General features: G+C 33.1%; 1 protein-coding gene across 1 annotated transcript in view; it reads left to right on the top strand.

Annotated features, from left to right (window-relative positions):
• Positions 1 to 17,975, top strand: part of PPFIA2 (PTPRF interacting protein alpha 2) — a 524,056-nt gene that overhangs the window by 101,538 nt on the left and 404,543 nt on the right. The window contains exon 3 of the mRNA XM_079140424.1: positions 13,032 to 13,085. Coding sequence (XP_078996550.1) covers positions 13,032 to 13,085 — 54 coding nt within the window. The remainder of the gene's footprint in view (positions 1 to 13,031; positions 13,086 to 17,975) is intronic.

Raw genomic sequence — 17,975 nt, 5'->3', positions numbered from 1 at the left:
GCATGGCCTGGTGTTGCTCCTGGCTTAAGTATGTGTGAATGCTTTTCACCATAGCATTATTCTTGGCTTTTGGGTCAAAGATAAAATTGAGAAAGAATCCATTTGAATATTGGGTTATATGTAGCTATTGTACCATGCATTCAGGATTCACAGTCCAATTTGGGGCATGCTGTAGGCAAAGGAGTAAAGACTTATTTACCATTAAAATGTGGCTGCAGAGAGTCCTTGCTTTAAGTGGTACTGTGTTAATTGAAACCAGTCATATCAGAACCAGAGAAACCATGTCTTTGCTTTATGTAATAACCATGGAGCCATGCAAAGTAAAGACAGTTCCTATACTCCTATTTCAGTTAAGATTGTATGTCCAAAGAAAAGACTCTGCATTTTATGTCTGATTTACTTCCAGCAAGAGAAATATCCAAACATTTCTCTGCTGACCATCCCCCAAAGTTAGCATACTATGAACTTTAGAATTCTTACCTGCCTATATAGTGCAGTTGAATACCATCAGTAATTTATGGGAAAAAGAATAAATAATTAAAATATGTTTCATAAACTTGAAGAAGGAAAATATGGATATAAAGTATTCTAAATTAATCTCAGTAAATTAAAGAATATTATAAACTTTGAAGCTTGGTTTTGTTTATTGGGGGAATAAGTTTTTGGATGAGTAGTGGAAAGTAAGATTGTGGAGCACATCCTACCTAGAGAACATTTTGTCATTGATGCTAAATCTCCAGCATCATGCTATATATATCCTAAAACTCCTACATTATACTATTGTCTCAATTAGTTTAACAGAATAGCATCAATGCATTTATGTTCTGATTTCAGTTTAATTTCTGTTCATTTAATAGTATTTCAAAAAATGTGATATTGATATTGCAAACATTTGTTCCTATCAGAATCCTGGTAGCAGGAATTGAAATGGAGCTGCCCAGAAGAAAAACAAGGAAATCAGATGTCCTATCCCTGTTTCTTTTTACCATGATGATTATCATTCATCAGTTCAAACACTGAACTAAGGAAAGGGAGATGAATTGGAAATGTACTTCTTATGGTCTAGAACTTGGTGAATTTTTCCACAAGAAAATAGCAATTGAAAAGAATTTTTCTGCACATCCTATGGGTTCAAATTTGATTTCCTTCTGAAAATTTTACATATCTGATTTTTGGATACTTCTCAAAGCTCCCATCTCTCCTTCTGACTCTATTCAATTTCTCTGTGGCTATTATCTGCAAAATTAAAGTGAGATGAAATATTTAATATTTGGCTGAAAATCCCATGCCAAATGTTTCTAAAAGTGTAAACTTAATGAATCATTAAATCATGTCATCTGCTTCTTCCTAGGTTCTCATGGTTACCTTAAAACTACTTACATTAATTGGCCTCATACCTAAATCTAGTAAGGGAGAAATACAATTAGGTAAATATTTATAATATCTATTATTAGTATTAATAGAAATATCAATTTAATACTTACATACATACATATTTTTAAATTACCCTGTTTTTGCTTCCACTTCACAAAATATTCTGCCTTGTGGTTATTTACTAATCAAAAAGATAAATCCCTTTAAGGTCTCAGTCAGTGGAATTGCAGTTAAGAATAATTGGAAAAGATAGAAGCATTTTATTCTTTCCTTTACAAAAATCACCTCAAAGAGGCTTGCTTATCTCCAAGTTTTATTTTTTAAACCCAGTATTTTAGGCTATTATTTACTGAGTTGAAAATAAAACCTGATGATTTTTAAAAATTTGAAGTGTAGGGTATTTATCATAGTTATTTGTATTTTATGTTAGGGAAAGGCCTGACCATCATGTCATTGAAGGTTTAGTTATAAATTAAGATCACAGAATTTGAACCTCTGATTCTCAACCAGCGAAGGTTGATAGATAAATCTATAAAATCTATAACATCGGTATCCTCTTTAAGTTTTGGATTCTTCCTCTTAGTTGCTATAGCATATTTCTAACATGCTTCAAGCTGTCCATATGGTATATAAATATATGATGTCAAATAACACACAGTGAAAGAATACATTTTTAATGGAGAGTGATTCACTCAATAACCAGCTCTTATTTTATAGCAAAAAAAAAAAATGCTCAATTTTTTGTAGAAAGAACAAAAATCACATATTTGGAAATGGCTTTGGTGAAAATTTTATAAAAACCAAAGCCATAGAAATATATAACTTATAAGGCTAGCTAGATTATTAGGATCAATCCTAGAATCCCTTTCTTTTCAGGAAAAATACACTCTAGAAATCTAAAGGATAATTTTACCAAATATTAATCTATATCTGCATTTCCTGTATTCATGTGCATACCTGTTTCAACATATCTTTATATAGACTGTGTCTATGGCCCATTATTATTTTACATGTGTAATCTAGCCTGGGTCTGTGTAACATTCTATAGATAATAATAGCTACTATTAACTTTTTAGTATAATCTACCAAAAATGACCTTCCATGAATTATCAAATTAATGTTAATTATTATTAATATTATATTTAGTCATCCAAGACTTCTTAAATTAGGTACTAGGACATAGATGGATTTATTTTATTTAAGGGATATCAACTAATCTGCTCAAGATGATGCAGCTAGTAAGTAATGAAGCCCAATTTGCAACTGTTCTTTTGGTTAGTAAGCTTTGTGTTCTTACATATGTGTGGCATTTTGCAGACTTGAAGTAGAATTGGAGGGCACTTTCAGGGTCCTTCAGGACTATAATTTCAGCTGTGCTACTAAGAATATCTTAACATCAATTTTACTGTCCGGAAGTTCAGTTTCTTCAGTAAGATCAAAAATAATTAGTTTCTCATTGGCTGGTTCACACAAAACAAACCAGTATACAACCAGAATGCCGTCTGTTAATATGAGATAAAGTGAAGATCAAAGTCATCCCAAGAACTAATGTCAGACAATCAGCTCATCCTTCCCTTTCAGCTCTTTGCAGGGTAAAGTGAACATTAATTTATAAGATTTCTTTAACATTTATTCATTGGGCTTTGTGACAATTGCTGGTATACAAGATGAGAAGTACAGAGCAGAGGTGATCTAGAGCTAAAATGAATGGCTAAGTCAGATGAATAAAATGACAATTATGAAATGATTTATTCATAACTATGATACTGTTAAGTGATAGGAGCTGTGGAAGCTTCAGTAGAACCACTCTCTTTGCCTGAGGCACTGAAACCTTGAGAATAGGTCATATCTGGTCTGAGTCTCCAAGGAGGAATGATATTTACTCAGAAGGCAGGGAAGACTCTGGGGAGCAGAAGCATGGAAGCAAGAGGTCACTTGTCACAAGGAAGTGCAAGCTTTGTTATGATAGGACTGCAGTTTCTTCCTGGAAATTGGTGAAAAGCAAGGTGAGAAAAGTAGCCCAGGATGGTATTACGAAAAGCCTCATGTACAAAGATATTTACTGGCTTTTCTTTCTAAAATGACAAGCTTACTTAAGAGTTTTGGCCACAGAAGTAACCTGATTATATTTGCATTTGAGACACTTTGCTCTGGAGCAATGTTTCTCAAACCTTAGTGTGAGCTCTTGCAGGGTCTGCTAAACACAGTTTCTGATTCATTCTTCTTTAAAACTGAGTAATATTCCATCATATGTGTGTGTGTGTGTGTGTGTGTGTGTGTGTGTATCTCACATTTTCTTTATCTCTTCATCTATTGAAGGCATCTAGGTTGATCTAGACTGGTTCCATAGTTTAGCTATTGTGAATTGAGGTACTATAAACATTGATGTGGTTGTGTCACTGTAGTATGTTGATTTTAAGTCTTTTGGGTATTTAAAAAAAAACTCTATTCTATTTACCACTGATATAATTGTGTCTTTGATACATATATTTCCTACTTAGATTTGAATGTGGACAAAATACTTTGAAATTAGAAATATAGAGCCAAAAACTTTGGAATTTTATTTATTTATTTATTTATTTTTGCTAAAAATGTGATTGACTCATTTCCAGATAATATGATATCCAATCCAGGATAGTTTTTCTCCTATCAGGGACTGTAATTCTCTCCTCAGAAATGGTCTGCTTACAATTTGATTCAATCATGCTTCAAACACTAAACAAGTATGTATGTTTTTTCCCTAGTCTGTGTCATGGCAAGAGGTTCTCCCCATTATTTTTCTTCACACTTCAAATTCTTACAGTGAGCATAGTTATTCAAAATCACCGCATCTGGAGTCAGCCAGTTTGGGTTTGACACTGTATAGCTTTGTCAAATCATTAATACCCTTAAAGACCCAGTTTCACCATCTTCAAAAAGATGGAAGTAATAATAGCTATGAGAGCTAAGACACTACTTAATGAGGTAATAGAGTCCTAACATGGGATCTGTTAGAGTAAATGCTCAATAAAGGTTACTTTTTATGTTACCCAACCAAGTTCCTGGTCAAATTTGCCCTGTATGCATTCAAAACCAAAATAAAATTTCAGGAGTGTCAAATACTCAAAATTATTTTCACTCTATAAAATTTACTTCTATAATTTCCATTATCAACTAAACACTTAATTTCTCAGAATCCTTCCACATGTTCACATGGTCTGCAGATTGACAAGCTCTTAGACTGAAAAGGCTATGACTGAAGTCAGTCATAGCCTTTGGATTCCATGCACCAGATTCAGTGGGTGCCTCATGCTTATTGTACAATATATCAACTAAATTGTCTCTAGTTCTGACTCCCAACTTGACTCTGAATACTATGGAAGCTTTTGGCCTTGATTTATCATGGTACCCTCCCATGAACAGCATAATGCCTCCATCACAATATGTGCTCATCCTTTTTTGAAGGGAATTAATTGTATGGACTAAAGGAAAATTCAGAAAATTTAATAATTTCAAAGTAAAGGAAAAATGGAATTTCCCTTTCTTAATTTTAAAGGATGACTAAATAGAGTTCCTTTTGGCTTCTATAAGAAAGATTCATAAAATTGGCATGTGTGTTTTTTTCTCTGCCTCCCAGGAAATTTACCCTGTAAAGTTGCCAAGGAAACACTAACAGTTTCAGCCTGGTAGAAGAGGAAGATGCCTCATTAACAAACTCAGCTTTATTATTTGGATGCTTGCCTTGAGGAGCTGGTGTTCTGTAGAAAGATTGTTTCCATTAAGCATTATGTGAAAAACTGAATGATTTTTTTAAAAAGAAATTTTGTCTTCTGTTACTAATTCCCAGTGCTGTTAATCTACATACTATGAGATGTTACATAAAATAAACATTAATGATTTTTAATTTAATATATTTGAAGCACTTAATTATACTAGATATATACATTAGGGACATTTTTCAAGCATTGATTTATTCATTGTATGGCAATTAGGGAATCAGGACTTTAATCTGAACTATTGACAGTATTTCACCAGAAGATAAATTTAAGTGTTTGTGTATTATCTATTAAGTCATTTTGGTTTTTTTTTTCCCTTCTATGAACTAGGAACCCTGGGATATATAAAAATGTATTGCTTCAAGATGAGATCATGCAGAGTAGGGCTTTTCCCTTTAGAAAGTTGTCTCATTAGTGGATGTGAGATGGAAAGGAAAGGCTGGGGGTAATGACACTTGGACTTCAAAATTCTTTCAGTGTTCACCAGCTATATGATCTGAAGCAAGTCATTCATTATTATCTTCATTTGCACATTTTATAAAGATTTGTTGTACAAACACTAATGCCTTCAACTATGCTTTCAAAGTGATGCATTTATACAAGAAATAACTTCATCACGTATACCATGAGCCTCAGCATTTTTACATACTAAATGGAAATTACATCCTTTTTTTTATTCATTCACCCATTCATCCATTCAACAGATCCTGAACCCACTAATATGGCAAGCTTTGCTAGAGGGTAGAGGCCTCTTGCTGGCCTTTAGCAACATTGTTCTTGTACCTATGTGTGCGGATGGTTACATTATTGCCAAGCCCTGGGCTTCACCATTCCTATAGATCCAGTAAACTATTCATAATTCTATAAATTATCTTTTTATTAAGCACTCTTCTATGAAGTCTTTGAGTTTGCAAATTTTTTCTAGGTGAAAACTTTACTGATTTAGACAGTTAAGGAAGGTTTTACTCATGTTTTGATATTTAAAACTGAGATCTAAATAAAATGAGTTACTAAACCAGAAAGATATCTAGGGAATGTATACCATAAGCAATGTTAAAAAGTATATTAAAAGGCTCTGAAATAGCAGATATATTTACACTAATTTTTGAATAATAACAAGGTCAATGTGAGTGAGATGGCACAAGAGAGGGAGAATTGTAAGAAATGGGATCAGAGAAATGACTGAAAGCAGGATCACACAGGGTTTGTCAGGACAAAGTCTGAGTTGTAGTCTTTAAGATTATGGTAAACCATTGAAGGGTTTTGGACAAGAGAGTAAACAGATATAATTTATATTTTTAATAGCTCTGACTGCTATGTGGAGAATATATGATGGAGGAGGAGCAAAGAACAGATTCATGAACAAACCCAGAGTAATTTCTTTAGTTTAAGGGAAAGATCTTGTTGATATAGACTAAGGGATGAGGATAGTAAGAGTGGAGGTAGAGTCAAATTGAAGCTATATTTTAATGAGAGTTATAGCGGAATAAGTGCAAACATTTGGACTTAAACAACTGAGTGACAATGTCATTTGATAAGATGGAGATTACTGGAACAGGAACTAATTGGAGAAGATGAGGTCAAAAATAAGGTCTGACTTCACATTAACTTAATGAAGTTTTAGATGACAAAATGCATTCAAGTGGAGATTGGAGTAAGCAGTATGGATCCCAGTGGGTAAGTTGAAGCTGAAGATCGAAATTCAGAATTCATCAGCATGTGTAGTATGTAGTATGAAGCTTATAGAGGAAGAAAGTAAATGGAAACCAAGAGAAAGGAGGATTTCAAGGAGGATGTAGAGGTCAACCCCGTCAAGCATACCCCAGTGGGATGATGAAGAAATACTGGGTGAATAGTTTTAAACAATAGATGTTTCACAGTGAGGGTCCTGGTAAAAAACAGGTAAATCAAGAGAAAAATGTAGAAAAGGGAAATTTTGAGGAATTTTTCAATACAGAGGAAGAGATAAATGAATAATTTTGATATTGTGAATATGAAATTTATAAACTTTTCTACAAAAATAAAGCACTTTGTTGAATATTTTAAAGACTGAATCAAATTCTAAATATAATAATTCAATATAAATAGTTATTTTACTACTTTATTACCACTTTTACTACTTTACTACCACTGACACTGTTGCAGTTTTGGATTGATTGCTCAATTAACTCTAATATACTTTTTTTATTGAAGTATGATAACTTTCCCCAAAGAATCCACAAATGATCTCAGAATTGCAAATATGCATGCATTAGTTTGCTAGAAATGCAACAACAACATACAACAAAATGCAACAGCAAATTACCACAGACTTGGTGGCTTAATAAACAGAGACTTATTCTTCACAGTTCTGGAAACAGGAATTCCAGGATCAAGGTGTTGGCAAATTTGATTTCTTCTGAGTTTCTCTTTCTTTCCTTTGCTGTGTCCCCACATTGCTGGTGTCTTCTTCTCTTCTTATAAGGAAATCAGTCATACTGGATTAGTCACTTTAAGTACCTCTTCAAAGTCCTTGTCTCCAAATGTGATTGTGTATGGAGGTACTGGAGATTGGAACTTAAACATGAAATGAGACCTTTGCAATGTATAAATATGCAGTTTTAAAATACTCATAATTATCACCAATTATTGCAATGTTTTAAGTATTATATAAAATAATTTTTTAGTGACAGCTTTAATCTTATATTTTACTATCATATTTGCAGATAAGCAGGATCTTGAGGCACAGGTGATATTCAATTGGACTATGATTCATTTTCTTCATTTTTATTATATTTCATGCCTAACCCATTTTATCATCTTTTCCTTTGCCATTACTGGTGGATCATAGTCTTTAAGGATTAAGAATAAGAATGCTAGTGATATCTCTGAGACAGACTTTAAATCCTAACATTCTGCTTTTTCCCACCTCTACACAGAGGAAGAAGGATTTACAGTATTTGAACCAGATGACTTACCAAATCACTATAGCTTCATCATTTGAATATATGTCAAAGAAAAATAATGTTAATTCTTGGAGCAGGGGACCATAAGAAGGAAGTGCATTTGGGGAGTGCAAGGTGAGTTTAATCTTTACCAGTGTGGAGATGATACCATGTCTTAGGCTGCTTTCCAATTCTATTCTATTTAGAGCTCTGACACTAATTGCCCCACTTTTGCAATTCAGTCTTCCCAAGTCCTAAGACTTCTGATTCATGAACCAGAATTCCATCCCAGAAAAGAGTATTCCAATGTTAAAGAGACCAACTCTACAGTTTGTGTCAAAGACTGCTTGCATAACTTAGGTATGTCATATCTTCATTTAGGTATTTCATAACTTGGAAAGGGAAATGGAAGTTTCATTCATAAATTTTTACAGAATTAAAGTTGATTGTGTAATTATTAGTTCCTGTTTGTTTGTTTTCTTTTTTTCTGCGTAGATGTTAGCAACTCTCTTCATGGAGGATATGTATTATTGGTATAGAGCCCTGAGCAATAACATGGTGTAGGCACTAGGTTAGCTTGCCATCCTTCTGTAGATCCAAGTGGTAAGGATACAATGAATCAAAATGGCAAAAGGAAATCCACCATGGTTTCAATTTCCCAAACCCTAGAAGGGTCCAGACCAGAGTGAGACAAATACAGTGTTTAGGGCATTATATTTTAAGGAGGTTCTCACTCTTAGGATTATGCAAGGTACCTCAGGATGTATGCCTCCTTAAATTTTGCACCATAGGCACCTGCCTATCTCACTCAAATTCTGGCTCTGTGGGTTTCCAAACCCACAGGACAATAATAAACTAGATGAACCAGATAACAGGAAATAAGAGAGGTAGAGTTCTCTGTTAAGGAGAAGCCAATTCCATACTGCAATTAAGTGAGTTTATTTACTGTAGATGGAACCAGTATGAGAAGGTGTGAGGTGGGCAGCACCATGCCTCTTAGTGCTCAGGAGGCAGAGGAAAAACAGCTATTTGGAAACTCCCCTTAAGACTGCCTCGCTTGCCATGTACTGGGAGGCCCACAGGACACCAAATCCAGACTTAGAGCAGTTCATGGTTTAGTCTTGCTTACAAAGCCAATGTGGACATGTCAAAGACCACCAGGGTACAAGTTGAGGCTGCTCCTCTAGTACTGGTATTAAAAAGCATGGGTGTGGAGTCTTATAAACATTTTTTGTAATCTGACTTATTAAAACTACATGCCATATTATTGGATATATTATCCATCCTCCTAAGTAGAAAAGAAATAGCTAACTTATAAAGCACTTGGGGTTAATGTGTACAAAGCATTTATGACTGGCACATAATAAAACTTAGTAGTTTTTTTATTAGCTATTAGATGTAAATGATGAACTACATACAGTATACCATATAAATAAAAGTTTGTTTAGAATGCTTTAATCAAACAAAAAATATGACAAAGTAACTTTTAAAAACTTTCTAGGAAATCAATGCTTTTACTATTTGATATCCTTTCTGTTGTTGTGCATAGAAAAATAAATTCAAGTAACACTGTAGGCATTGTCAAAGATTTCACTTTTATAGACAAAATATTCCATAATCATAAAGATTGACTTATTTTAGTTACCATTTAAGAGTTATAAAGCAATGCATATTTTCCGAGTTCCTCAAAAGATTTGTTTATTTTACCCATTTTCTTGTTACGCATTCATGCATACTTGTTCATTATTCACACCTGAAAAAATTCTTTTTGCATCAAATGATAAGCCAGGTTTGACTTGGGCTTCTATCCAAGTAGGACACTCTTGCTCAGCTTTACCAAAATAGAACATAAGCTCAAAAACTGTTTTATAATTGAATGAGTAAAGGGGATAAGAGTGTACATTTATGAAACTCGTTAGAACCATAAAGTCATGGTTTATATTAATTCAACACTTAAAAGCAACACATATCAATACCTTTTTTCACCTATCACTGAAATTCTTTTGTTTTTCTCAGGATCATGGTTAACATGAAATTTAAACATTTGTAAAATCTGAAAATGGGCACACTTATTTGCTATAGCAAGCAATCTTCATGATAGAACTTTTTTTAAAATTTACTAATTGAATCACCTAAATTCTTTAAGTAGTTATCTGAATTAATTTCTACATTTTCTCTCATAAGTGCATTAGAATTCTAATTGCTCATATGATATATATGCTTTAATATGCCTATGAAGAAAGACAACATATTATCTCAAAATGTATTTAACATCATTTCTTTCATTTTAAATATAGTTGGTAATAATCTTTCATATGAATGGAACTTTGATTTTGTCTTTGTCACAACAGGGATATTATCAAGTATGATAAACTGGGTATTTTAATTTGTATTAATCTTATATTTTAGCCATTTAATCCCTAATGTCAAATCTTGCATGGAACTCTAAAAGAAATTTGAAGTATAGTTTGTCTTTGATTCAATTGGGTTTTCATTTTGTTTGCTAATTTATAAATAATCTCACTCTTTGATTACACAGGATATACTTAATATGAAAGTTAAAGTTTACTTAATAAGAAAGTTAAAAGAACATTTAAGATCAATAATTTAAGTGATTTGATTCCTTTTCTGTGTACATGACACTAGAATAAATAATTTCAGCAGAGGATGAGGAAAGGTCCTTTACAATAGATCCGACAATAGAGTTATATTAATGGGGATATTCTGGCTTTTGAGACCCAAAAAGCTGTCTTAAACTGAGTTAAAGGCAAAGAGAACATCTAATTTCAAACATTACTCAAATAAAATACTCTAGGACTTAAACTACCAGATTTCTGTATCACCTTTATTCAATGGCAGACACCTATAACAGTTGAATAGTTGAAGTCATTTTATAGCCCTTTTTGTTGTTGTTATTGTTGTTTTAAATATTAGAAATTGAAACCTAAGGCACTTAACCTCTGAGCCATATTGCCAGCCCTTTTTTGTATTTTATTTAGAGACAGGGTCTTGCTGAGTTGCTTAGGGCCTCCCTGAGTTGCCTGCAGAGGCTGGCTTTGTATTCCTGATCCTCTTGCCTCAAGCCTCCTGAGTCACTGGGATTACAGGTATTATACCACCACACCCATCTACAAGCCTCTTTTAAAGCTAGGATGGAGGGGGAAAGGGATAGTTCCTTAAAAACTTTCTGGATAAGGTAGAAATGTATTTATGTCTATTTATCTATACATGCACTATATGTGTGTGTGTGTGTGTGTGTGTGTGTGTGTGTGTGTGTCTACGTTATTGAAAAGACAACTCAATAATTATCTTGGTGAATCTCCCTTGTGGTTTCCTTATCATTTATGACCCTTAGTATAATATGCACAAAGAAATTCATCATCCATTGAGTTCCTGCTCAAAGTCAGCTTCTTCAGATGGAAACGTATACCACCCTTCCTCCTCTCCTGCCTTTAGTGTTTCAGTGGCATCCTATCTTAGAACTTTACGTATTGTTAAGATTACCCAGGGCTGGGAATATAACGCAGTTGGTAGAGTGCTTGTCTCACAAGCACATGACCCTGGGTTCAAATCCCCAGAACTGCAAAAAAAAGAAAAGAAAAAAAAAGATTCCCCATTCTCAGGCTGGGGGTGTAGCTCAGTGGTACAGCACTTGCCTAGCAAGTGTGGGGCCCTGGGTTCAGTCCCGACACCACAAATGAAGATTTCCTATTCTTTATGTGCTAGGGGAAATGATACGCTAAAGTTTCAAGTTAATTAGTAACATAGGTTCTCTAATGATTTCAAAGTATTGGCTGTTTTTCTAATCACAGACATCTAATTTTCTTTTACTTCAATTTCAATTCAGTTATCTTTCATTTTTACTTTCATACTGCAATATTATTTACCTGGGTTACTCGTCCCTACCATTTCAACCATATGCAAACAGACAAGAAGTGATCAGAGTCACAAGAAAGAGTGTTTTTGGCAAAAAATGTAATTCTCCAATGTAGTTCCAAACTCCGAGGCAGCAGTCTTTGAATAGACAGGTTTGGATTTGTTTTGCTTTCACGTGTGTATGTGATGTGTTTATTTCTTTTGGTTTTCCATTGTGATAGATGAGAGGTGGTTTAAAATTACATCAGTTATAGTCATTGAAAATGTGGGAGATAGCTGGTACTGAGAACTGAAATGGACCAAATTATAGTTCATGCTTGAATGATTATGTCAAAATGAACCCCAATTCCATATATAACTCTAATCCACTAATAAAAAACATTTTTAAAAACTAGAAAGATTTTATTTTAAAACATGAAATTCTAGTTTCTTCTGAAAAATCAAATGATTGACATGTCGAACACCAAAGCCATATAACTGATAAGATTTAGTTGTAGTAGTTGTCCCTATAAATAGAGCACAGCTACTACAGCTTATCACAGTATTACCCATTTCCCCACTTATGATCACCTTGACAACTGCAATCATTGCTCAGGCATGACCTTCTGTGATTACTGATTCAAGATTAGAAATTGATCTTTGTTGCAGAACAGTTAATCTTTATCTCCTTGTATCCTCTCCCTATGTAGTAATAGAGTAGATCATAGATAATTTAAAAATTTTGTAGGTTAGGCATTTTCCATGAGCTTTATATTCTTATGCTAATTACAGGTAAAGTTTATTTTTCTATTCTGCCCTCATTTTGACTTTTTAAAGATGTAACATCTATTTTCTTGTCTTGAGCTATTTTATTTGCATATGTCCAGAAAAATAAACCCATTTATATATATACATATATACAGAATGTACAGAGATGGAAAAAATATATAGATCTTTAGATATAAGCTATTTGTGTAGTATTAATAGTATGTCAGATCATAAAAGAAGAAAAGTAACTGAACTGCCCTAACTTTGCAACTGAAGATGGTATTATGCTGTGGGACTGGGGAATATTCTATGCTATTGAGTAGCCATTTTACAATCACACCTCTCCCCTTTTCAGGATATCGAATCTCTAACAGGAGGGCTGACTGGTTCTAAGGGGGCTGATCCACCGGTAAGTTAGATTTTTCTTTAAATTTCAGTGTTGATGAATTGAATTTTGCATATACCAGATCATCAGATGACTGTTTATCATTTGTGTATATAGTACTTCCTGAAATATAGCTGTTGTAGTAATTAATACAAAATTGTGGACTTGTTTGAAGTATGGTCTGGTTTTTAAGATGTTGTAATTACTCATGAAATCCATCTCCACTTATTGGCATTGAAACATGAATAAAAACTTAATTAGAATATATTAATAATTTATGTTCTGCTAATGGGCCACTCTAACTAGGAAGTTTATCATTCCAAATATGAGTATATGAGTATAGAATTTGGTTGTACTATAGTTTCTATTTGCTGATAAAAATTATGTCTCTGCTATAAATATCATTGATTCTTGATACTGTTGTCTCTTTCCTATTTAACCCACAAATCTTCTAAAAGATTAGAGATAATTTTATCTAATTTTTTTATTGTAAACAAATGGGATACATGTTTCTCTGTTTGTACATGGAGTGAAGGCATGCCATTTGTGTAATCATAAATTTACATAGGGTAATGTTGTTTGATTCATTCTGCAATTTTTCCCTCCCCCCCACCCCTCCCACCCCTCTTTTCCCACTGTACAGTCCTTCCTTCCTCCATTCTTGCACCCCTCCCTAACCCTAACCCTAACCCTAACATTAACCCCTCCCACCCCCATTATGTGTCATCATCCTCTTATCAGAGAGATCATTCGTCCTTTGGATTTTATCTAATTTTTAAAGATTACGTTAAAGCAATGAAAGGAGCTTGATGTTCTAGTATTGGAACATCTTGGTCCTGGCTGTGATTTCTTATTTGAGAAAACATTGATCAAAATAACATTCTTGTAATATCAGGAGAGATACAAATATGAATTCAAAGTGTATAACTAAAGTAATAAGACAGTTTTAATTTATTTTAACAAATAGTCAATGCACAAATTCTTATCACTTTTTGCCTTTCACTTAGTATGGTGAAATTTAATGAGGAACACATAAAACCTAATGTTATCAGTTTTTAGATATGCTTCGCAAAGGTATGTAGGTGAAGTACATAAATCTATTAAAACACCAGTGAAGTATAAAATTGTAATTCTTTCTTTTCTGTTTCACTCTCATGTTGTTTCAGTTAATTTTCTCATAGCTGAGGCCCAAAGATCTAAGAATAGCAACTTAGAGGAGGAAAAGTTTATTTTGGCTTATGTATTCAGAGGTTTGGTACATGGTTGGCCAATTTCATAGCTTTAGTCCTAATGTAAAGCAGAACAGCTTGGTAGAAGGACATGACAGAGGAAAGCAGCTCAGAACATGGCAACCAAGAAACAGAAAGCAAGTTCTGCTCACCAAGAACAAAATATAAACCCTAAGTTATGCCCTCAGTGACCTACTTCCTCCATCGTACCCTACCCACCTACAGTTACTATCCAATCAATCCACATAATTGATTAGGTTACAACTTTCATAATTCAACCATTTCATCTATGAATACTTTCATATTATCTCACACATGAACTTTTGATGGACACCTCATATTTAAACCATATCGCATGTAATAGCATTGCTTAATTTTCATCAAGTTGCTCCTATGAAAGAGTTAAATAACATTGTAATTCTTTCCTTTGTTTTTATTTTTGTCATCTGAATTTATAGAAGAAAAATGTATTGGCTACAGACAACTACTTATATTTATACACCAAACCTATTACATTGCAGCATAAAGAAAGATGAAATATAAGTCAACCCAGAAAGTATATTGACAGGACCAACCTTGTATTTAAGTATCATAGGTACAGCTTATGTGATATAACTTCACCCTGCTGCTTTGCACTGTGCCTGCTTGCGACATTCTCTTTATATCTGAAGATTAAATCCATCTCCTATGAAATACTTTCCTCAACTGTTCACTGGTTTCTCAAAGAATTCTACCATTAGAGATTAGTTTTTATGAGAAAGATTTGTTCTGGTACAAAATTAAACTAAACCTTTCTTTTCTACAAGTGGTAATAAAAAATATTATTCATTATTTGTATATTAAATTAGTTTATTATATCCTTTAAGAGAGCATATTTCCAAACATGGAAAATTGAATAGGCTTGTTGTGTTCTGGTTGTTGAAAGAAATTCTTTGCAAAGGAAAGTCACAAGAAGGAAAGGTGATTGTCCCCAAGACTACCTTCCTCAACTTCCTTCCCAACAGATAAAGGTGAATAAGCATTAGGCATGTGATGTTCTGCAGTAGGTATGCAACTTTCCTAATATTAGGTTTCCACTCTCAACTATGTGTATGCGTATGTGTGTATGTATATATCTATATGTACATATAGATAGAGAGAGAAACACTATATATATAGACACAACTTATATTTAGATACAATTTATAATATTGTGAAGATATGTGTTCTTCCTTGGTCATGCTCCACCCTGAAAATAGATATTTTTATGCTTGCATTTTCTGAAGTTCAGTGCTTATACTTATGTGTAAACTTTTTTTCAAGTGGGTATGTAAGAGCTTAGGCAAACTGGGGTTTCATTATTATGCAATAATTTGGTGTCTCCCATTGTTACTTATCTGGATTGCATTGCCAGAAGCAATGTAATCAAGTCATTTTATTTAGCTTATCTCTAAGGCTATTTTAAAGTTCTTAAGAATGAAAGTGAAATGGTCACATTTGTCAGGATTACTTAAGTCATATAAGAATGAGTTTTAAATGAAGATTTTGTATTCAATTTCAAGTTAGAAAACTGAGAGTCAGATTAAATTAACTTTAAAATGTCATTATTAGATCATTCAAATACTATTGTCCATTTCTAAAATTATGTATCTTGTATAACTGTTTGCAATGTACAACTAAAAGCATTCTATGATGAAAGTTGTTGCATTGGTAAGAAATTCAAGGTCCTTTAATTTTTTTTATTCATTGGACAGAATATAGAATAAATATTCTCTCTCAATGCATAGCTATATAGCAATTTCTTTACAAGTATAATAGAAAACTCAGAGAGATCTTGAAATAAAAATGGTATGTTTTAAGAACCCGAAAATTTTGATCTGGGTACACATAAGTATTATTTCTGAAGCATTAGGAAGGAAAGTGAAGTTATATTACTTAAAATTGTAAGGCATGTAAAAAAGGTTGTGTCAAATTTGCAAATGTCATGAAAAATTTGCATATTTTATAAGAAGAAATTTGAGGAACTCCAGGAATATATTGTATTGATATTTTTGAAAATAAATGTTAAGAAGGTTTTTCAAAAATTCAAGAAGTCTCAATTTCACTGCTAATAATGAAAGACAAAACTGCTCATTCATGATTTTCAGTGGCAATTCAAGAAGTTTTACAATGGATTTCACCTGAAAAATATTTTAAGAGGCATTTTTTTTAAATTTAGAAACTGGAAATTAATTGCTGTAGCAAGTAGAACTTGCAGATCATTCATTTTTATTTATTTATTTGTTTATTTATTTATATTATTTATTTATTTAGTTTTTGTATTAGGGATTGAGCCCAGAAAGGCTGTACCACTGAGACATATCCACAACCCTTTTTTATTTTTTAATTAGAGACAAGGTTTCACTGAGTTGCCTAGGGCCTCTCTACATTGCTAAGGCTTGCTTTGAACTCCTGCCTCAGCCTCCTGAGTCACTGGGATTACAAATGTGCACCATGGTGCCCTGCAAGATTATTCTTAATCACATAAAATAAATTCTTTCATCACCAAAAATTGTTATCTGTTAAATATTAACTTAAAACTATCTTTGGAAAATTATATAAAAATATTCTGCATTCTTCATAGTTTTCCTGTTCATAAAAATATCATACCTCAGATTAATCTACAATGTAAAACCGTACCATAATATCTGCATAGAAAGATAAAGGAAAGAAAATACACAATTAAAATTTAAGGGTAAAAAATAATAACTAAGTTAAATAGTATTTTTTCAAATATAGCTGACTCTTCATATCCACATATTCTGTATCTGTAGATTCAATCCAATGCAAATTAAAGTATTGAAAAAGGAATTGTATTTGCACCTAAGATGTACAAACATGTTTTGGGTCCTTATTCTCTAAACAATACAGTGTAAAATATTTACATAGCTATTACACTGTATTAGGTATTACAAGAAATTATATAAAGTATATAAGAAGTTGTGTATAGGTTTTATGCAGATAGTATGTCCTTTTATGTAAGGAACCTGAGCACGAACAGATTTTGGTATCCATTAGAGAAACAGTCTCCCATGGATACTGAGAGATGACTGTGTACCACTTCACCACAGTTTAATTTTTTTTTTAATATTAGCAGCATTAATATGTGAAAGACTTGGGAACTGTTAGGAATCAGCATGTTCTAAGTGATTAGAACAATTGTCAGCCAACCCTTGAAAGTCCAAGATAGGATGTAAACATCTCAACTTCAGATGACCAGGAGAATTCTGGAAATTGAAGAAGTAGGGTACAATCCAGGAGTCCTATTGTACATTTGCAGTGGGAACAAGGCATGCAGTTCACTGTGAAACCAGAGTGTGAGGCATTACTATGCCCTGTTGAGCTCATGACTGGTGGCTAAGAGGTATTGACTAGACCTGGCCTAGTACCCAGATTCCTCCTAGACTGTGAGTTGTGAGATCTATAGATGGGATTAGTAGATCAAGTTGGCCAAAAAGAGATAAGTTTAGTGATGCAGATTTTAGCAGACTAAAGTACATGATGAAGCGCATTTCATTTTGTAATTTGGTTTAAGAAAATATTCTCATCATTAAGGTGCTATTTACTGTGCTATCATTTGTGATATCTTTTAGAGGTCAATGTGGAAAAAAACTAATAGAGAGTAATATGGGCCAAACTTTTAGACTACATGAAATACATTCCAGAA

Source organism: Sciurus vulgaris (assembly GCF_902686455.1).
Source record: "Sciurus vulgaris genome assembly, chromosome: 5".
Taxonomy (NCBI): domain Eukaryota; kingdom Metazoa; phylum Chordata; class Mammalia; order Rodentia; family Sciuridae; genus Sciurus; species Sciurus vulgaris.
Note: the sequence above shows the minus strand (reverse complement) of the source record. Positions and strands in the feature narration are given on the sequence as shown.